The sequence below is a fragment of the Ranitomeya imitator genome, chromosome 1, assembly GCF_032444005.1.
Source record: "Ranitomeya imitator isolate aRanImi1 chromosome 1, aRanImi1.pri, whole genome shotgun sequence".
NCBI classification, from domain to species: domain Eukaryota; kingdom Metazoa; phylum Chordata; class Amphibia; order Anura; family Dendrobatidae; genus Ranitomeya; species Ranitomeya imitator.
Window position 1 is genome coordinate 654015499 of NC_091282.1, and position 22627 is coordinate 654038125.

General features: G+C 43.7%; 1 protein-coding gene across 1 annotated transcript in view; it reads left to right on the plus strand.

Annotated features, from left to right (window-relative positions):
• PEA15 (proliferation and apoptosis adaptor protein 15) overlaps positions 1 to 22252 on the plus strand; it is a 156238-nt gene extending 133986 nt beyond the window's left edge. Inside the window, exons 2-4 of the mRNA XM_069728741.1 lie at positions 5207 to 5384; positions 19430 to 19585; positions 20213 to 22252. Coding sequence (XP_069584842.1) covers positions 5213 to 5384; positions 19430 to 19585; positions 20213 to 20277 — 393 coding nt within the window. The 5' untranslated portion in view covers positions 5207 to 5212 and the 3' untranslated portion in view covers positions 20278 to 22252. The remainder of the gene's footprint in view (positions 1 to 5206; positions 5385 to 19429; positions 19586 to 20212) is intronic.
• The last annotated feature ends 375 nt before the right edge of the window (positions 22253 to 22627 follow it).

Genomic DNA, 22627 nt, shown 5'->3' on the forward strand with positions numbered 1-22627 from the left:
GGTCCACACCATCAGGCTCTTTTGTCCCCTCTCCCTCAGAGTAGTGGGCATATACTGGCCCCCAGGCTCACCCACCCACTTCCTGGACCATTTCTCTGCCTGGCTTCCGCACTTCATGTCCTCAGAACTACCAATACTTATCCTGGGAGACCTCAACATCCCCATAAACAGCCCCACTTCCACATCTGAATCCCAGCTTCTATCACTAACCAATTCTCTAGGCCTCTCACAGCTCTCAACCTCTGAGACACACAAGGACGGTAACACCCTTGACCTGGTCTTCGCCCGGCTCTGCTCAATCTCCTACCTAGATAACTCACAGCTTCCCCTTTCTGACCACAACATTCTCTCCTTCACACTCACAAATCCTTGCCCACCCCAGCACACTCCTACCTTCAGCACATTCAGAAATCTACATGCCATTAACCCTCATACACTTTCAGACTCCCTACACTCATCATTGTCCCCAATCTCTTCTGTCCTGATCTGGCTGTACATCACTTTAATTACATTCTTAGAAGCACCCTTGACCAAGTAGCGCCCCTCACCCTCAGAACCTCCAAACACAGAGTGAAACAGCCCTGGCTCAAATCGCAAACCCGATTTCTCCAGCGATGCTCTAGGTGTGCTGAACGCTTATGGAGGAAAACACGCACACCAGACTTCATACACTTCAAATTTATGTTAAGGACCTATAACTCTGCCCTTCAACTCGCCAAACAGACCTACTTCACCACCCTGATCTCCTCACTAGCCAACAACCCAAGAAACTTTTTGACACCTTTCACTCCCTCCTCAGGCCAAAAGCACAAGCCCCTATCACAGACATCTATGCTGATGACCTGGCCTCCCAGTTTATAGAGAAAATAGACAATATCCGTCAGGAAATCCATTCCCAATCACCAAGTTCAGTGACTCCCATCCCTCCCTGCATTTCCCCTGGCTCACTCTCCATATTCGATCCCATCACAGAAGAAGAAGTCTCCAGGCACCTCTCTTCTTCTCGTCTGACTACATGCACCACCGACCCCATTCCCTCACACCTCCTCCAGTCTCTCTCTCCAGCCCTCACAACTCACCTAACTACAATCTTTAATCTCTCCCTCTCCTCTGGCATTACTCCATAACTAAAGAAACCCACCCTCGACCCATCCTGCACAAACAACTACAGACCAGTCTCCAATCTCCCCTTCATCTCTAAACTCTTGGAGCGCCTGATATTCTCCCGCCTTACCCGTTACCTCTCCACTCACTCCCTTGACCCTTCACAGTCCAGTTTCCGCCCCCTACATTCGACTGAAACTGCACTCATCAAAGTGACCAATGACCTTCTGACAGCAAAACGTAACGGTGACCACTCTCTGCTCATTCTTCTCGACCTTTCTGCAGCTTTCGACACTGTTGACCACCCTCTCCTACTCTCTAGGCTCCAGTCACTAGGCATTAGGGACACTGCTCTCTCCTGGCTCTCTTCCTACCTTTCTGACAGCTCCTTCAGTGTTCTGTTCTCTGGCTCCACTTCCTCTCCTCTTCTTCTCACTGTCGGTGTACCTCAGGGCTCAGTCCTTGGCCCCCTTCTCTTCTCCCTCTACACGGCCTCAGTTGGACAAACCATCAGCAGATTTGGCTTTCAGTACCATCTTTATGCTGATGAGACACAACTATACACATCCTCCCCTGACCTTACCCCCGCTGTACTACAGAACGCCACTGACTGTCTGCAGTCTCCAACATCATGTCCGCTCTCTATCTGAAACTCAACCTCTCCAAAACTGTACTTATTCTGCTCCCGCCATCTACGAACCTCCCTAAATCTGACATTTCCCTCTCCATGGTTGGCACCATAATAACACCCCAGCAGCAGGCGCGCTGTCTGGGTGTTATGTTTGACTCCGATCTATCCTTCACCTCCCATATACAATCTCTTGCCCGCTCGTGCCGCTTACACCTAAAGAACATCTCTAGAATCCGCCCTTTTCTCACCATGGAAACAACAAAAGCCCTCACTGTCGCCCTGATCCACTCCCGCCTGGACTACTGCAATGCTCTATTAATTGGCCTCCCCCTCACGCGACTTTCCCCTCTCCAGTCCATCCTTAATGCAGCAGCCAGGGTTGTCCATCTGGCTAATCGTTACTTGGACGCGTCCGCTCTTCGCCAGTCATTACACTGGCTGCCCATTCATTACAAGATACAATTCAAAGTACTTGTTCTCACCCACAAAGCTCTCCACAGTGCGGCACCCCCATACATCTCCTCCCTCATTTCTGTCTATCGGCCTAACCGACCGCTGTGCTCTGCAAATGACTTTCGACTAACCTCTGCCCTAATCCGTACCTCCCACTAGCGACTCCAAGACTTCTCCCGTGCTGCGCCAATCCTCTGGAATGCTCTACCCCAAGATATTAGGACCATCCACAATTTGCATAGTTTTAGGCGCTCACTCAAAACACATTTGTTCAGAGTGGCCCACCACGTTCACTAATCAAACTCATTTTATGTTTGTGTGTGTGTGTAGCCCATTCACTATCCCCATCTATTCCCCCACCCTCTGAAGATGGCTGGATCATCATTGTAAATACATCATTGTAAATACACAGCTGTGCTTCGTATCTCCCCCACCTCATTGTAGATTGTAAGCTCTCACGAGCAGGGTTGTTTTATTTTATTTTAATTATTGTATTGTTAATGTAGTTACTTATGCCTGTTGTGTTTGATACTATTAAACTGTAAAGCGCTGCGGAATATGTTGGCGCTATATAAATAAAGATTATTATTAGTAGTAGTTATATTCTTGTACATGGGGGCAGTATTACAGTAGGTATATTCTTGTACATAGGAGCAGTATTATAGTAGTTATATTCTTGTACATTGGGGCAGTATTATAGTAGTTATATTCTTGCACATAGGGTCAGTATTATAGTAGTTATATTCTTGTACATAGGGGCAGTATTATAGTAGTTACTAGATGGTGGCCCGATTCTAACGCATCCGGTATTCTAGAATATGCATGTCCACGTAGTATATTGCCCAGCCATGTAGTATATTGCCCAGCCACATAGTATATTGCCCAGCCACGTAGTATATTGCCCAGTCATGTATTGCCCAGCCACATAGTATATTGCCCAGCACAGAGCCACGTAGTATAGAGACTTAAAAAAATAAATAAACATATACTCACCTATAGCCCGTTGAAGTCCTGCTATACTCACCCTCCGCCGCGTTTCTCGCTCCTCTCCATGCTCCCGGGACCGCTCCATTGCAAGCAGCAGCTTGCGTTCCGGTCCCAGGGCTGGTGTGAGCAGGACCTATGATGACGTCGCGGTCACATGACCGACCGTGATGTCACGGCAGGTCCTTGTCGCATACCAGCCCTGGGACGGGAGCGGAAGCTGCCGCTTGCAATGGAGCGGTCCCGGGAGCATGGAGAGGAGCGAGAAAGGTGGCGGAGGGTGAGTATAGCAGGTTTTTTTTTTTTTTTATTATTTTTAACGAGATATTTTTACTATTGATGCCGCATTGGCAGCATCAATAGTAAATAGTAAATAGTTGGGGACACACAGGGTTAATAGCAGCGGTAACGGAGTACGTTACACCGCGGGCCGTTACCGCCGCCCTGTGTGAGCGGTGAGTGGAGGGGATTATGGAGCGGGCGCTGGGCAGTGAGTGCAGGGGAGTAGGGGAGGGACTAATCGGACTGTGGCCGTCGCTGATTGGTCGCGGCAGCCATGACAGGCAGCTGCCGAGACCAATCAGCGAACGAATAACCGTGACAGAAGGACAGACAGAGAGACGGAAGTGACCCTTAGACAATTATGTATATATTCTTGTACATATGGGGCAGTATTATAGTAGTTATATTCTTGTACATAGGGGGCAGTATTATAGTAGTTATATTCTTGTACATAGGGGGCAGTATTATAGTAGTTATATTCTTGTACATAGGGGGCAGTATTATAGTAGTTATATTCTTGTACATAGGGGCAGTATTATAGTAGTTATATTCTTGTACATAGGGACAGTATTGTAGTAGTTATATTCTTGTACATAGAGGGCAGTGTTATAGTAGTTATATTCTTGCACATAGGAGCAGTATTATAATAGAAATATTCTTGTATATAGGGAGCAGTATTATAGTAGTTATATTTTTCTACATAGGGGCAGTATTATAGTAGTTATATTCTTGTAAATAGGAGCAGTATTATAGTAGTTATATTCTTGTACATAGAGGGCAGTGTTATAGTAGTTATATTCTTGTACATAGAGGGCAGTATTATAGTAGTTATATTCTTGTAAATAGGAGCAGTATTATAGTAGTTATATTCTTGTACATAGAGGGCAGTGTTATAGTAGTTATATTCTAGTACATAGGAGCAGTATGATTGTTTATTTACTGTATATAGCACCATTAATTCCATGATGCTGTAGATGAGAAAAGGGGTTACATACAGGGTTATAGATGTTGTTAACAGAAAATAAATTTACAATGATAGACTGGTACAGAGGGAAGAGGACTCTGTCCTTGCGGACTTACATTCTATTATAGTAGTTATATTCTTGTATATAGGGAGCAGTATTATATTAGTTATTTTCTTGTACATAGGGGGCAGTTTTATTGTACTTATATTCTTGCAAATAGGAAGCAGTATTATAGTCGATATATTCTTGTACATAGGGGCAGTAATATAGTCGTTATATTCTTGTACATAGGGGCAGTATTATAGTGTTTATATTCTTGTACATAGGGGCAGTGTTATAGTAGTTATATTCTTGTACATGAGGGCAGTATTATAGTAGTTATATTCGTGTACGTAGGAGCAGTATTATAGTCGATATATTCTTGTACATAGGGGCAGTAATATAGTCGTTATATTCTTGTACATAGGGGGCAGTATTATAGTAGTTATATTCTTGTACATAGGGGCAGTATTATAGTAGTTATATTCTTGTACGTAGGAGCAGTAGTATAGTAGTTATATTCTTGTACATGAGGGCAGTATTATAGTAGTTATATTCTTGTACATAGGAGCAGTATTATAGTAGCTATATTCTTGTACATAGGAGCAGTATTATAGTAGTTATATTTTTGTACATGGGGCAGTATTTTAGTAACCATATTCTTGCATATATAGGGCAGTATTATAATATTTACATTCTTGTCCATCAGGGGAAGGTATATTCTCTAACACCTCCTTCTTGTTTCTAGGGGGCCATGGAGGAGTACGGCAATTTGCTGCAGGAGCTTACTGAAAACATTACCAACGAGGATCTAGACCAATTAAAATCAGCCTGCAAGGAGGATATCCCCAGCGAGAAAAGTGATGAAATCACCTCCTGCCAAGACTGGTTCAACTACCTGGAAAAACATGATAAATTAGCAAAAGGTAAATCCTGAATATAGCATGCTCTGTAGATAATTTCTAAATGAATGGTGCCTAATCTCTTTCACTTTTTAGTATATACTTTTTGCATATTATATTTCCCAGAGGAGCATTGCACGGTGAATAAGCCTCCTTACCTTGACAAGCCAGAGCTGGTATGTCACTCTCCATAAGGAGAAACGTTACCCCTTAGACCCCAGTCCAGAGCCTCTCACCTAGCCAAATCAGTTCTCATGCTTCGCTCTGACGAGGGCCAACAGCCCGAAATACCGTGTCTGCGAATTGAGATACTGATTTGGCTTTTATCCTAAGTCATATTGCACGACTCGTTAAGGGTTGATTGTGACTTGTAGGATCGCTACTTCCAACAGGTGGCGCTATAGAGTTTAAGTCCTCTTTTTCTCAGAAGTGGCAATTTGCATATTATATCACTTTTTAGTACAAACCGAGCACAGGGGATAGGCGAGTAATTTATGGTTCTAGGTTAAGTAGAAGCCATCAGCAAGCTGGCGTTAAAACTTATATATTTAATAAATACACTATTAGTAAAACATGGACTTTGGATCTTAGTTACAGCTTTTTGCTGATGGTTTCCAGGTTGTTCTAGAACAGGGAAGGCAAACTCAAATACACAGAGGACCAAAATGAAAAGCTTTGACAAAGCTGCAGGCCAACTATAATATTTATTTAAAAAAAATATCTACAATTGAGAAAGGGATCTAAGGGGAAACATTTCTCCTTGTGGAGAATAACCTACCAGCTCTAGTATGTCAAGATGCCTGTTTCCAACAGGTGGCGCTGTAGAGGTCAAGTCCTCTTTCTCTTTGCATATACAATTGAGAAAGTTTTTCCTTATCAAATATAACAATTAACTTTGTAATATGGAAGCAAGATTAAAGGGGTGGTCCCACGAACAAAGTACCTTTAACCCCTTAAGCCCCGAGGGTGGTTTACACGTTAATGACCGGGCCAATTTTTACAATTCTGACCACTGTCCCTTTATGAGATAATAACTCTGGAACACTTCAACGGATCCCGGTGATTCTGACATTGTTTTCTCGAGACATATTGTACTTCATGATAATGGTAAAATTTCTTTGATATTACCTGCGTTTATTTGTGAAAAAAGCGGAAAATTTTGAAAATACTTACCGTATATACTCGAGTATAAGCCGAGATTTTCAGCCCAAATTTTTGGGCTGAAAGTGCCCCCCTCGGCTTATACTCGAGTCACGGTAGCGGTGGGGTCGGCGGGTGAGGGGGAGAGGGCGCTGAGGTATACTTACCTAGTCCCAGCGATCCTCGCGCTGTCCCTGCCGTCCCACGGGCTTCGGCGCTGCAGCTTCTTCCTCTCTTCAGCGGTCACGTGGGACCGCTCATTAGAAAAATGAATAGGCGGCTCCACCTCCCATAGGGGCGGAGCCGCCTATTCATTTCTCTAATCAGCGGTGCCGGTGACCGCTGATAGAGAAAGAAGCTGCGGCACCGAAGACCAGCTGTGACAGGCGGGGACAGCGCGAGGATTGCCAGGACTAGGTGAGTATGTTATATTCACCTGTCCACGTTCCGGGCGCCGATCCATCTTCCCGGCGTCTGCGCTCTGACTGTTCAGGTCAGAGGGCGCGATGACGCACTAGTGTGCGCGGCGCCCTGTGCCTGATCAGTCAGTGCAGAGAGACGCCGGGACCGGACGCTGGGAGCTGCAATCAGCGAGGTGAGTATGGCTTTTTTTTTTTTATTGCAGCAGCAGCGGCCATGGCACAGACTTATACCGAGCATCTATGGGGCAATATGAACGCAGCAGGGCACAGTATGGGGCAGATATGGGGATATATGAACGCAGCAGAGCGCAGTATGGGGCAGATATGGGGATATATGAACGCAGCAGAGCACAGTATGGGGCAGATATGGGGATATATGAACGCAGCAGAGCGCAGTATGGGGCAGATATGGGGATATATGAACGCAGCAGAGCGCAGTATGGGGCAGATATGGGGATATATGAACGCAGCAGAGCACAGTATGGGGCAGATATGGGGATATATGAACGCAGCAGAGCACAGTATGGGGCAGATATGGGGCAATATGAACGCAGCAGAGCACAGTATGGGGCAGATATGGGGATATATGAACGCAGCAGAGCACAGTATGGGGCAGATATGGGGATATATGAACGCAGCAGAGCACAGTATGGGGCAGATATGGGGATATATGAACGCAGCAGAGCACAGTATGGGGCAGATATGGGGATATATGAACGCAGCAGAGCGCAGTATGGGGCAGATATGGGGATATATGAACGCAGCAGAGCGCAGTATGGGGCAGATATGGGGATATATGAACGCAGCAGAGCACAGTATGGGGCAGATATGGGGATATATGAACGCAGCAGAGCACAGTATGGGGCAGATATGGGGATATATGAACGCAGCAGAGCACAGTATGGGGCAGATATGGGGATATATGAACGCAGCAGAGCACAGTATGGGGCAGATATGGGGATATATGAACGCAGCAGAGCGCAGTATGGGGCAGATATGGGGATATATGAACGCAGCTACTGATGTCTCAATTAATTTTACTTTTATTGGTATCTATTTTTATTTTTGAAATTCACCGGTAGTTGCTGCATTTTCCACCCTAGGCTTATACTCGAGTCAATAAGTTTTCCCAGTTTTTTGTGGCAAAATTAGGGGGGTCGGCTTATACTCGGGTCGGCTTATACTCGAGTATATACGGTAATAAATAACATTTCCCACATGTCTACTTTACATCAGCGCCATTTTGTAAACAAAATTTTTTTTTGTTAGGGAGTTATATGGGTTAAAAGTTGACCAGCAATTTCTTATTTTTACAACAGCATTTTTTTTAACCCCTTTACCCCCAAGGGTGGTTTGCACGTTATGGACCGGGCCAATTTTTACAATTTTGACCACTGTCCCTTTATGAGGTTATAACTCTGGAACGCTTCAACGGATCCCGGTGATTCTGACATTGTTTTCTCGTGACATATTGTTCTTCATGATAGTGGTAAAATTTCTTTGATATTACCTGCGTTTATTTGTGAAAAAAATGGAAATTTGGCGAAAATTTTGAAAATTTCGCAATTTTCCAACTTTGAATTTTTATGCAATTAAATCACAGAGATATATCACAGAAAATACTTAATAAGTAACATTTCCCACATGTCTACTTTACATCAGCACAATTTTGGAACCAAAATTTTTTTTTGTTAGGGAGTTATAAGGGTTAAAAGTTGACCAGCAATTTCTCATTTTTACAACACCATTTTATTTTAGGGACCACATCTCATTTGAAGTCATTTTTGAGGGGTCTATATGAAAGAAAATACCCAAGTGTGACAGCATTCTAAAAACTGCGCTTCTCACGGTGCTCAAAACCACATTCAAGAAGTTTATTAACCCTTCTGGTGCTTCACAGGAATTTTTGGAATGTTTAAAAAAAATGAACATTTAATTTTTTTTCACAAAAAATTTACTTTAGCTCCAATTTGTTTTATTTTACCAAGGGTAAAAGAGAAAATGGACCCCAAAAGTTGTTGTACAATTTCTCTTGAGTACCGCGATACCCCATATGTGGGGGTAAACCACTGTTTGGACACATGGAAGAGCTCGGAAGGAAAGGAGCGCCATTTGACTTTTCAATGCAAAATTGGCTGGAATTGAGATGGGACGCCATGTTGCGTTTGGAGAGCCACTAATGTGCCTAAACATTGAAACCCCCCACAAGTAACACCATTTTGGAAAGTACACCCCCTAAGGAACTTATCTAGATGTGTGGTGAGCACTTTGACCCACCAAATGCTTCACAGAAGTTTATAATGTAGAGCCGTAAAAATAAAAAATAATATTTTTTCACAAAAGTGAACTTTTCGCCCCCAATTTTTTATTTTCCCAAGGTTACCAGAAGGAATTGTACCACAAACGTTGTTGTGGAATTTGTCCTGAGTATGCTGATACCCCATATGTGGGGGTAAACCACTGTTTGGGTGCATGGCAGAGCTCAGAAGGGAAGGAGCGCCAATTGACTTTCCAATGCAAAATTGGCTGGAATTGAAATGGGACGCCATGTTGCGTTGGGGAGCCCCTGATGTGCCTAAACATTGAAACCCCCACAAGTGACACCATTTTGGACAGTAGATTCCCTAAGGATCTTATCTAGATGTGTTGTGAGAGCTTTGAACCCCCAAGTGTTCACTACAGTTTATGACGCAGAGCCATGAAAATAAAAAAATTTTCCCCACAAAAATTATTTTTTAGCCCCCAATTTTGTGTTTTCCCAAGGGTACCAAAACTAATTGTACAGCAAAAGTTGTTATGCAATTTGTCCTGAGTACGCTGATACCCCATATGTGGGGGTAAAACACTTTTTGGGTGCATGGCAGAGCTCAGAAGGGAAGGAGCGCCGTTTGACTTTTTAATGCAAAATTGGCTGGAATTAAGATGGGGCGCCATGTTGCATTTCGAGAGCCCCTGATGTGCCTAAACATTGAAATCCCCCACAGGTGACACCATTTTGGAAACTAGACCCTCCTAGGAACTTATCTAGATGTGTTATGAGAACTTTGAACCCCCAAGTGTTTCACTACAGTTAATAACGCCGAGCCGTGAAAATAAAAAATCATTTTTTTCCACAAAAGTTATCTTTAACATCCAGTTAACAGGAGAAATTGGTCCCCAAAAGTTGCTGTCCAATTTGTCCTGAGTACACTGATACCCCATATGTGGGGGGAACCCCTGTTTGGGTGCACAGGAGAGCACGGAAGGGAAGGAGCACTGTTTTACTTTTTCAACGCAGAATTGGCTGGAATTGAGATCGGACACCATGTCACGTTTGGAGAGCCCCTGATGTGCTTAAACAGTGGAAACCCCCAATTCTAACTGAAACCCTAATCCAAACACACCCCTAACCCTAATCCTAACCACACCCCTAACCCCAACTCCAACACACCCCTATCCCTAATCCCAACCATAACCCTAACCACACACCTAACCCTGACACACCCCTAACCCTAATCCCAACTGTAAATGTAATCCAAACCCTAACCCTAGCCCAAACCCTACCCCTAGCCCTAGTCCTAACCCTACCCCTAACCCTAATGGGAAAATGGAAATAAATACTTTTTTACATTTTTTTATTTTTCTCTAACTAAGGGAGTGATGAAGGGGGGTTTGATTTACTTTATAGCGGGTTTTTTAGTGGATTTTTATGATTGGCAGCCGTCATACACTAAAAGATGCTTTTTATTGCAAAAAATTTTTTTTGCGTTACCACATTTTGAGAGCTATAATTTTTCCAGATTTTGGTCCACAGAGTCAAGTGAGGTCTTGATTTTTGCGGGACGAGTTGACATTTTTATTGGTAACATTTTCGGGCACGTGACATTTTTGATCACTTTTTATTCATATTCTTGTGAGGCAGTATGACCAAAAACCAGCTATTCATGAATTTCTTTTTTTGGGGGGAGGGGGGCGTTTATACCATTCTGCGTTTGGTAAAATGGATAAAGCAGTTTTATTCTTCGGGTCAGTAAGATTACAGCGATACCTCATTTATATCATTTTTTTTATGTTTTGGCGCTTTTATACGATAAAAACTATTTTATAGAAAAAATAATTATTTTTGCATCGCTTTATTCTGAGGACTATAACGTTTTTATTTTTTCGCTGATGACGCTGTATGGTGGCTTGTTTTTTGCGGGACAAGATGACGATTTCAGCGGTACCATGGTTATTTACCGTATTTTTCTGACCATAAGACGCACTTTTTTTCCTCCAAATTTGGGAGGAAAGTGTGGGTGCGTCTTATGGGGTACGGATGTAGCATGTGGGGAGGGGGGCAGCAGTGAGTGGGATCGCACTGTTATCCCACTTCAGGATGTCCCTGCTGCCTGGAATAAGTGCTGGGGAAACCATGTGGTCCCGATGATTAAGTGCAGTGAATATTCATTAGCTACTCCCCGCCCACCTATCAGCTGAGCAGTGAGCCAGGAGAGGCAAATGAATACTGCACTTAAGCAGGGACACACATGGCTTCCCCAGCGCTGATTCCTGCAGCAGCTGGGGAGATCCGTGTGTCCGGGGCAGGAGGAAGCAGCAGCAGGGTCCGGGGGAGAGGAGATCGCTGTACCTTCCTGGGCTGGAGCTGAGTGCTGTGCAGTGTGCACAAGGAGGACCTGTGATGATGTCAGAAGTGGGCGGGCTGGAGCATCACATCGCAGCACAGAGCCCTCCCTCTTCTTGACATCATCACAGGTCCTTCAGACTCCAACACTAGAATCTGCTGGCTTCCATTACCTGTGCTGTGGAAAGGCAACAAGAGGGAGGGTTCTGTGTGCAGTCATGGGATGCTTTTACCTCACCACAGTGTGGCTGGCTGCCACAATTAAGAGGTTAGTCTTTCCAAAACACAATAAAGCACTCTGCTACTTCTTTAGTGAACTATAACTCCCAGCATGTCATAGGATCTGCAGGACATGCTGGGAGTTATAGTTCTCCCACTGGATTTTCAAGCAGCACTCCAGTGTTATTTTTCAGTGCTGGAGTGGTGCTTTAAATATAAGCCCTGTGCCCCCATTCTTATACTCACCCTCCAGCATCTTCATATAGTACTGTACAGACACCACACTGATCCCGCAGCTTCCAACATAATAACATACTATTATATGTGGTGTTATTATATATAATAGTATGTTATTAAATATTTTACCACATTTTTTTGCTTCAAATGTTTTTTTCCCTATTTTCCACCTCTAAAACCTGGGTGCGCCTTATAGTCCGGTGCGTCTTATAGTCTGAAAAATACGGTATATCCGTTTTTTTGATCGCGTGCTATTCCCCTTTTTGTTCGGCGGTATGATAATAAAGCTTTGTTTTTTGCCTTTTTTTTTTTACGGTGTTCACTGAAGGGGTTAACTAGTGGGAAAGTTTTATAGGTTGGGACGTTACAGACGCGGCAATAATAAATATGTGTACTTTTATTGTTTGTTTTTTTATTTAGCTAAAGAAATGTATTTATGGGAATAATATTTACTTTTTCTTTATTTAGGATTTTTTTTTTTTTTTTTTTTAACCAACTAAATTTTTTTCTGTACTTTAGAACATTGCCCCGGGGACGGGGGGGGAGAAGGGTATTGGGGGGTGAGGCATCATGTTATAAGGTCAGATCGCTGATCTGACACTTTGCAGAGCACTGTGTCAGATCAGCCATCTGACGTGCACTGCTGCAGGCTTACCAGTGCCTGCTCTGAGCAGGCGCTTGGTAAGCCACCTCCCTGCAGGACCCGGATGCAGCCCCGCAGCCATTTTGAATCTGGGGCCTGCAGGGAGAAGAAGGTGGGAGACCCTCTGAGCAACGCAATCACATTGCTTTGCTCCGAGGGTCTCAGGGAAGCACGCAGGGAGCCCCCTCCCTGCCCGATGCTTCCCTATACCGCCAGACCACTGCGATCATGGTTTTGGCTTACAAATACTGATGTAAAATACTGACCAAATACTGCTAGTGTGACGGCAGCCTAATACAGATAATAAATCATGTTATAAGGTCAGATCGCTGATCTGACACTTTGCAGAGCACTGTGTCAGATCAGCCATCTGACGTGCACTGCTGCAGGCTTACCAGCGCCTGCTCTGAGCAGGCGCTTGGTAAGCCACCTCTCTGCAGGACTCGGATGCAGCCATTTTGAATCCGGGGCCTGCAGGGAGAAGAAGGTGGGAGACCCTCTGAGCAACGCAATCACATCGCTTTGCTCCACTGCGATCATTGTTTGGGTTACAAATACTGATGTAAAATACTGACCAAATACTGCTAGTGTGACGGCAGCCTAATACAGATAATAAAGTAAGACAAACAAAAGCGCCCCCAAACACAGTATGATAATCCCACAGTGAATTCCTGGCAGGCACGGTACCGTATAGGGAACGTGCCTCAGACTGCAGAGCCCCTTACAGAAGAAGCTAATAGGAAACACTGCGCAGTACCTATTCCCCCTCACACTACTCCCCCAGGTGATGCTCTAATTGAGCTGACCAACGGAAAGAGAGAGGAAGGGGGTCCGGCCACACCCACAAGGGTTATATCCAGGTGCCGGGGTCAGTCCCTTCCTCTTTCTCCCCGGCTGACCCTCTGGAAGCAATTGTCCCACCCTCCCTCCCCTACATATTTGCTAATGTTTTTGTGACGTTTAAAAAAAAAAGTTTTTAATACTTGAACTTTAAAGCTGACGATAATAATACTGTTAATTTTAAGTCACAGCGGAAGTGTAGGGAGGGGCGAAGCTTCGTAGCCGCTCATTGGCTGGCCGCCTGTCGGTCGCAGACTGGGCCCACGGCTGTGAGCTCGTTGCGAAATGTAATTTGCCCCTCCCTGCTTATCAAATTAATAAACTGTGACCGACTAGTTCAACCCATCTAAGCCTGTTCGTGTTGTCTTTTCGGGATTGGTGGTAGGGGGAAGGCACTATTTACAACACACGGGTCTCCGCAGTCTTGACCACACACACGGTACTCTACTGAACCCCCTTCCCTCATTCTCCCGACACAGAATGGTGGCCCCCATCACAGTGTGATTCTCCAATTGTAATCCCCACACAGCTCTCCATACAGTATAATGGCCACAAAAAGTGTTCAGCACAGTGTAATGGCCCCCACATAGTCCTCCATACAGTACAACTGGGCCCTACATTGCCTTCCATGCAGCATAATGGGCCCCACATAGTGCTCCATACAGTATAAGGGGCCCCACATAGCTCTCCACACAGTATAATGGCCACAAAAAGTGCTCCATACAGTATAATGGCCCCACATAATAATCAATACAGTAAGAAGCCTCACATTAAAAAAATAAATAAATACCTCTGCCTCTGTTACCCCGCTGCCCCGGTCTCTTAAGATCCTCTGCACAGTGCAGCGGGTGCGTTGTAATGACGTCATCACATCCACTATGTCAACGCTCTGTCCTCCTTCATTGCCTTCAACTGTATCGGCATCTTGGATGCCGATATAATTGAAAATGCGATGTGGGGGGGGACCCGCCTGGTGTCGTGGGTCAAATATCCTCGGGGCACAGCTCGGTGTTGCAGGCCAATATACGCGCCCTGTGGGCCAGATTTGACATATGTGTTCTATAACAAACAGAAAAAGTGGAGGGTCGTGATATGAAATCTTCGACACCTTTGTGCATTTTTTCACAGATGCGGGAGCCTTGCAGGAGGCTACTTTCTCTATGTCAGTGATATTAACGGAGGAGAGGGAAAAATTACAGGAGCAGTTGTGTCCTGTGGTGCAGGAGGAGGGAGGGAATCGTACTGAGGCCTTTATATCAATTCTCAGCACAGCGCTGGTCAGGGCCTCGTTGGAGTCTTCTGTTGCTATGCCAATGCCTGCTGGATGCCTTCGGAGGGACCACCACCAGCGACGCGGCTCCCCCCGCCACTGTGAAAATCGTTTAACTCCTTGTCATCTCCTGAACTAACATTTATTTAATGCCTCAAGGTGAAAAAAAAAGAAACACATCATACACAGCGGTGTACATATTGTACATATTGGCATACAATGAACTGCTCCGCCATATTGATGTGGTAGGAGCCCCATATCTCCAATTTTTGAGGTGTCACATCCATCATCCCTCAAACAAAAGCAAAAAATATATATACAGCAAATTTATCATGAAAAAAATGTTTTTGTGGCCCATAGCAACCAATTACAGCACTGCTTTAATTTTACCCGAGCCTTTTTAGAAATGAAAGCTGAGTTCTGATTGGTTGCTATGGACAAGCCCTTCCTGATGAGTGATGAACATGTCAGGGTGTACGGTGTGGAGTCAGGGCCTGAGCCCACTCCCAATAAAAAACTGTTATTAAACCCCTTAAATGAAGTTGACAACCCTGGTGGCGCCCCGTTTCGGGTACGCCCCATCCCATGTTTCCTGTCGCCATCACATGGTACCATTAGGCTGCCATTGCTATGTCAATAGTAAAATGATGTAATTGTGGATCGTGGAAGAAGGAGAGGAAAAAAAGGAAAACATAAATAAATATAAAAAATTGTCAGAGAGAAGGGGTTAAAGCAAATGTGGCCAATGTGTAATAACATACACGACCTGTGGAAAGCAGAGGCGCTGTTTTTAGTAGAAAGCAGCCAGGTTTCCTAACACTGGTGTATACTGAATGATAACAACGGCGGCCATGACAGATGACTGATATGGAGATGTTTGTGGTCGTTCCGGTTGGGGACCTTGACAGTCTTGTTTGCACAGGAGATTGTTATTTTCACATAATAATTGAAGTGACATTTTTCTCTCTACATCCCAGCACCGGATCTGGGTGACCTTTCTTGAGCTTCGGCATCTCATTGCCAACCTGGTTCCCTGGCAACGTGGTGCTCTGTCCCCGTAACACTGAGCACATTTCAGTTTTTTGGGATCTGCAAGCGAGAATGATATCATGAAGCCATCAAGGGACGGAGACAGCTTGTGCCAGGGCACAATTTAATGAACCAGCAATGTTGTAGGGGGACGTTCCCTTACGTGGTGACCTCCATTTGCCTATCTCAGGTAGAGATCGAGGCTCCAGGACAGCGAGAACATATGCTCAGCATGCGCATGCTCGGCCTCCACTCCTTTTACTCTCAATAGGACAGTTGGAAATTTATGTTGCTGCAGACACATCCCTTCATGCCTATTTCCCACCTCTTGGGGGTTTGGGAAATGATGAACATAGCTCTGCTACATCCCTAACTCAGCTCTTCTTCTTCTCCATCCATACCTCAGCTCTGCACATCCATAAAGCAGCTCTGCTGCATCCATAACTCAGCTTTGCTTCTGCTAAATCCATACGTCAGCTTCTCTACATCCATAACTTAGCTCTGCTTCTGCTCCATACATAACCCTGCTCTGCACATCTATAACTCAGCTCTGCTGCATCTATAACTCAGTTCTGCTCATCTATAGCTCAGCTGTCCTGAAACCATAACTCAGCTCTGCACATCTATAACTGAGCTCTGCTGCCTCCATAACTCAGATCTGTTGTCTCCATAACCCAGCTACTCTACATCCATTCCTCAGTTTTTCTACATCCATGACTCAGCTCTCCACAACCATAATTCAGCTCTACTGGTTTCTTAATGCAGCTCTACTGCTTTCATAACTCAGCTCTGCTGCATCCAAAATTCAGCTCTGCTACATCCATAGAATACAGAACCCAGTCATCCTTATCCTTGGCCACTCCAAAATTCCCACACATGGAGCAGAGACATGTACAGTATACATTACTCACAACTAATTCTCCGGATTGAGTCTGTCAAGACATTGGGATCCCGTGAAGGAGCTTTATCAATAATACACTGCTCAAAAAAATAAAGGGAACACTTAAACAACACAATATAACTCCGAGTAAATCAAACTTCTGTGAAATGAAACTGTCTACTTAGAAAGCAACACTGTTTGACAATCAATTTCACATGCTGTTGTGCAAATGGAATAGACCACAGATGAAAATTATTGACATTTATCAAGACATAATTATCAAGTTCTGCAGGTGGGGACCACAGACCACATTTCAGTACCAATGCTTTCTGGCTGATGTTTTGGTCACTTCTGAATGTTGGTTGTGCTTTCACACTCGTAGTAGCATGAGACGGACTATACAACCCACACAAGTGGCTCAGGTAGTACAGCTCATCCAGGATGGCACATCAATGCGAGCTGTGGCAAGAAGATTTGCTGTGTCTGTCAGCGTAGTGTCCAGAGGCTTGAGGTGCTATCAGTAGACAGGTCAGTACACCAGGAGATGTGGATGGGGCCGTAGGATGGCAACAACCCAGTAGCAGGACCGCTACCTCAGCCTTTGCGCAGCGAGGAACAGGAGAAGCACTGCCAAAGCCCTGCAAAATGACCTCCAGCAGGCTACAAATGTGCCTATGTCTGCACAAACGGTTAGAAACCAACTCCATGAGGATGATCTGAGTGCCCGACATCCACAGATGGGGGTTGGCTAGCAACCCAGCACCATGCAGGACGCTTGGCATTTGCCACAGAACACCAGGATTGGCAAATTCTCCACTGGCGCCCTGTGCTCTTCCCAGATGAAAGCAGGTTCACACTGCGCACATGTGACAGACGTGATAGAGTCTGGAGACGCCGTGGAGAGTGATCTGCTGCCTGCAACATCTTTCAGCATGACCGGTTTGGTAGTGGGTCAGTAATGGTGTGGGGTGGCATTTCTTTGGAGGTCCGCACAGCCCTCCATGTGCTCGCAAGAGGTAGCCTGACTGCCATTAGGTACCGAGATGAGATCCTCAGATCCCTTGTGAGATCATATGCTGATGCGGTTGGCCCTGGGTTCCTCCTAATGCAGGATAATCCCACACTTCATGTGGCTGGAGTGTGTCAGCAGTTCCTGCAAGATGAAGTCATTGAAGCTATGGACTGGCCCACCCATTCCCCAGACCTGAATCCGATTGAACACATCTGGGACATCATGTCTCGTACCATTCACCAACGTCACGTTGCACCACAGACTGTCCAGGAGTTGGCGGATGCTTTAGCCCAGGTCTGGGAGGAGATCCTTCAGGAGACCATCCGCCGCCTCATCAGGAGCATGCCCAGGCATTGTAGGAAGGTCATACAGGCACGTGGAGGCCACACACACTACTGAGCATCATTTCCTTGTCTTGAGGCATTCCAACTGAAGTCGGATCAGCCTGTAACTTCATTGTCCACTTTGATTTTGAGCATCATTCCAACTCCAGACCTCCGTGGGATATTAGTTGTGATTTACATTGATCATTTTTAGGTTTTATTGTTCTCAACACATTCCACTATGTAATGAATAAAGATTTACAGCTGGAATATTTCATTCAGTGATATCTAGGATGTGGGATTTTAGTGTTCCCTTTATTTTTTTTGAGCAGTGTATATCCCAAAATAGAGGATCTAACGGAGGGTTTTCCTGAGTCAAGAAGCATGAAAAACAACCTCTAAAGACATTTCAGGGATGTGACCGGTGGTAGCTGCGATGCGGGGGGTTAAAAGTGTCAGGACAGGGTCACGAATTCACCAGAAGTAAAGTCGAGGACTCGGTCTTTGTTATCCGACAGAACAATCCGTGAAAGCCTGAACCATTCGAAATCTGAACAAGTGAGGCATTGTACCTTGTGTCACCCGGACATCAGGCTCTTGTCTGCCAACCCGATGTAACAATTAGGCCTCTCTGAAAGCACGGGGAGAAATTTCCTTTCCACTGATATCAAGTGAAGGTCGTGTATTTATCGCTAAAAAGTTTTTATTTATTTCCAGACTTAATATTTTTGTATGTTTTTCTATTAGATTTTATGCATTTTTGTATTATTTTTTTCTCTCTCGTCTTTATGGGTTGTGTTTGTTTTGTTGCTCATCTCTACTGAAGTGAGAAGAGCTGAGCTGTAATACCTCACACAACCTGTAGATAGATGTGGCACTGTTTTGGATAAAACAGCCATGTTTTTCTAATCCTGGACAATCCATTACAGATATATTAATAAGTGCCATAAACAGTTGTATTGTGAGTCAAATGCGAACACAATATCCTTCTTTGCAGACACGTCTCTACATCATTGGTCTCCAACCTGTGACTCTCAAGCTGCGGCAAAACTACAATTCCCAGCATGCATTGACAACATGGAGTCTATTAATCAAAATATTATGATAAATGTCACATAGACCACGGTTTGATCTCAACCAGCCCCACATACACATGAGTTTTCAAAGAGTGATGGAGTAAATTCGTGCCAGACACCTCTGGTGGCGACCTACCTCTAGAGCCAACAAAGGATCAGGAGTTCAGATTTAAAGAGCCCAATACTTCTCTCCCCTGCTTCATCTATCAGGGAAGAATCATCCAATTTTTCCAAAGATTATAGATTTGTCAGAGCTTGATCAAATGTGTATGGTGTCCTAAGTAGTCTGTGGCCGAGGCTCACATCATATTTCCTGAAAATGCTATTTTGAGTTTTGGTATTTTAGTTGATTTTTTTTTTAATTATTATTTCCAGATAATCTTGCTTACATAGAACACATTTTCGAGATCTCTCGACGTCCCGACCTTCTCACCATGGTCATTGACTACAGGACCAAAGTTTTGAAAATTTCAGCCGAAGAAGAACTTGACACAAAACTCACTCGGATCCCTAGTGCTAAGAAATACAAAGGTACTGTATGTTATCCTGAAGATTTGATTTTCCATCATCATTAGGGCCATCAGTGTACATGTATAAATTGTAATAGTTGACAAAAACGAGCCATAAATTTGTTTTCTCAATGTGATGACTTCTGTTCAAATAAAGGAATAAAGTTTGGAAGGAATCAGGAAGAACTAGAGGTTTAGAAGACCTCAAATAACTCTTGAATCATTAAAGACCATCTAAAAAATAAAATACAATGTTTTTGGTTTCTAGAATGATCCAAAGGTGTATCTTGTCTAAGAAACCTCAACTGGGTAAATAAAGTTAAGTCTAAACCTACAAGTGACACTTAGGAACCTTCATCACCTTCCCCAAACCTTGGTCAATAGAAAAGTTGTAGAATAGCCACAGTTCTTCATGACCATCTACTAATTTCCAAGCATGGCTGTTCCTCCACAAAGTTAGATGATGACCTGTCAACCATGTTTGGCCTCTTGGGCATGGAAGTATTGGCTTTCAGCCCTTCAGAACAGGAAGGTGTTAGGAAGTCCACGTATGGTTAAGGTCTCTTATGCTTTTGGGACATCTACCTGACATAAAGCTTAGTTATTTTATGCGCGAAATGCAAGAAATATATTTGTTTTTGTTTTTTAGATATTATAAGACAGCCTTCAGAAGAAGAAATCATCAAATTGGCTCCACCACCAAAGAAAGCCTGAAGACCTTTTGCAAGGAGAAAGAGAGAAGACTCAATCCTATTTGGTTTCCGTTATTCTATCCCTCTTGTTTACCTTGTGCTTCCCTGGTCTCACCCTGGGTTATCCCACCACAGGCGTAGAGGTTGGGGAGGTGAGAGGGACAGGGAACGAAAAAGAAAATCCGCACCCCACCGATGACCACTAACAAGAGTCCTAATCCTGTTGTGTGTGTGTGTGCTCCGTGACCTGCAGTCTGTCCTAAGATGCGTTTTGTAAGCGTGTGTTTAAGTAGAAGCTTTTTTTTTTTACTTTATATATTATATATAAATCCTTCTCGTGGGATAATGTGGCTAAATACGGATTTTATTAATTTTCGTGGTGTGGAGATTTCTATGCAAATGGAAATGAGGCCCTTGTACATTTTTTTCTCCCCATAGTTGTTTGCACTTGGTTGACCATGACAGTGGCAGAAAAAGAAAGCATTGAATGTGGGATATTGTGCTGTCTTTATGTATTATTATGTATCCATGTCCCAAAACCTATAAAGGCAGCCACTTTGATGGCGGGGCTTGTAGGATTCAGTAATTTTACTGGTTTCTACAGGAAAAAAAAAAGTCAAATAATGGTGGTCTACCATTACTTGTGCACTTTTTTAGAGGAAATGATGATTGGTCTCCTTCAAACATTCCAATGTGTAGAATATAAGCCACCTCCTAATAAGAGAATACAATTTTTGGGGAAACGTGCACAGGAGCTGAAAGCTAAAGGGGTTCAAAAGCGGGAAAAAAAAATGAATCAAAGCCAATGCCAAGAATCAAAAATTCAAGTGGATATATGCCTTGAAATCTTAAAGACACTGGTGCAAGGATATTTTGATGATCTTGGCTAATCTGGCTTGTAGAGCTTGCACAGTATCGAATCCTGGAAGACCAAATACTAAGCACAGCCAACAGAAGTCAACAATACATAAAACAAATAAATGTAAACCTATCCATTTTGGCACCCCAAAAAATTGCGGTAAATCCAGTAACCTTTCATCAAGTTTTGCAAAACTTTAACCAATAAGCTATTGGAAAGGCTTGGTTTCCACTAGAGACTTCGTGGAATGAAAGGAATGGTGAAAATTGGGGGAAAAGTGTTATGTAGATAATAGAAAGCTAAAGAATAGAGAAGGAAAGACATGTACTGCAGGTAGAAAATAGTATAAACCTCGAGAGGACCGATTAAGATGATGCTACTTGGCATATGTAAAGGGGCTAAATGAGCACAAAAGACTAGAAAAATGGAGCTGCCTTTTTTTTCTAATGGCGCCACTCTTGCTCATAGGTTGGATCTGGTATTACAACTCGGAATTTCAATATTTCTAATAAATAGTTTAGATTTCAAAAAGTTTCTGATACATTTTAATTATTTTGCAATATATGTAAAATAAAAATTCTCTGCTGATCTTAACTATTTTGGTTCTGAAATATTTTTGGAATATTTAAATGTTATTTTTTTTTTTACAGAATTTAAAATATTAAGAAAAAAAAAAAGATTGGGTTAAATATGAGTTACAAAGCTGTAATCACAGCAGGAAGGAAATTACCAACTTGAGCTGGGCACGTGTTTGTTGCATGATGATGATAAAAAAAAAAAAAAAAAGATAAGTGAAAAAAATAATCTTAGCGAATGCTCGGAAACCCGATTTCCGCTGCTAATACAAACAGTAATAATATCCGACCAGACAGAGGTGGATGCAGCTGGCCGAACAATAACGCATAATGGGGATGGATATCGGAGTAAGAGACACAGCTGCATCGCGCCAGATCCCAGGAGCCATGCCAAATGGGTGGACCTCGGACCCCTGTACTGAATAACTAGGTCTAACTTTTTTTTTTTGCATTAGTTAACCCCTTCTGGGTGTAGGGTGGTGCCCTATGTAGTGACAGCCCATTTTGAACATTTTTTTTTTTTCCTGGCAGATCATAAAACCCCCTCAACCCTGACTGCCGTAGCTAATGGAATGTGGCATGTAAAAAAAAATAATAATAATACATGTTGGAACTTGTAGTTAGTGTGACTCCCTTTCTGTATACCTACCAACAAAAATGGTGGCACTAAGAAATACCCTTACTGCCACCGACAGGACCAGGAATGTAGAGTATGCAATACAGGCATGAAGCACCTGTGCACCGGCCAGGTCCTTCCCCTTCTATACAAACACCGATTAGCCTTTACTATTTAACCCTTATTAAATTCAGAGAGGGTTGTGGTGTTTTTTTGAGCAGAAACTCAACAAATCCTGCTCCGAATCTCAAAAACGACTCCGTTTTTGTTCCAAAAAATGAAGCTAAAAGACTGTGCACACAGCCCGTGGTTATCTTCACAT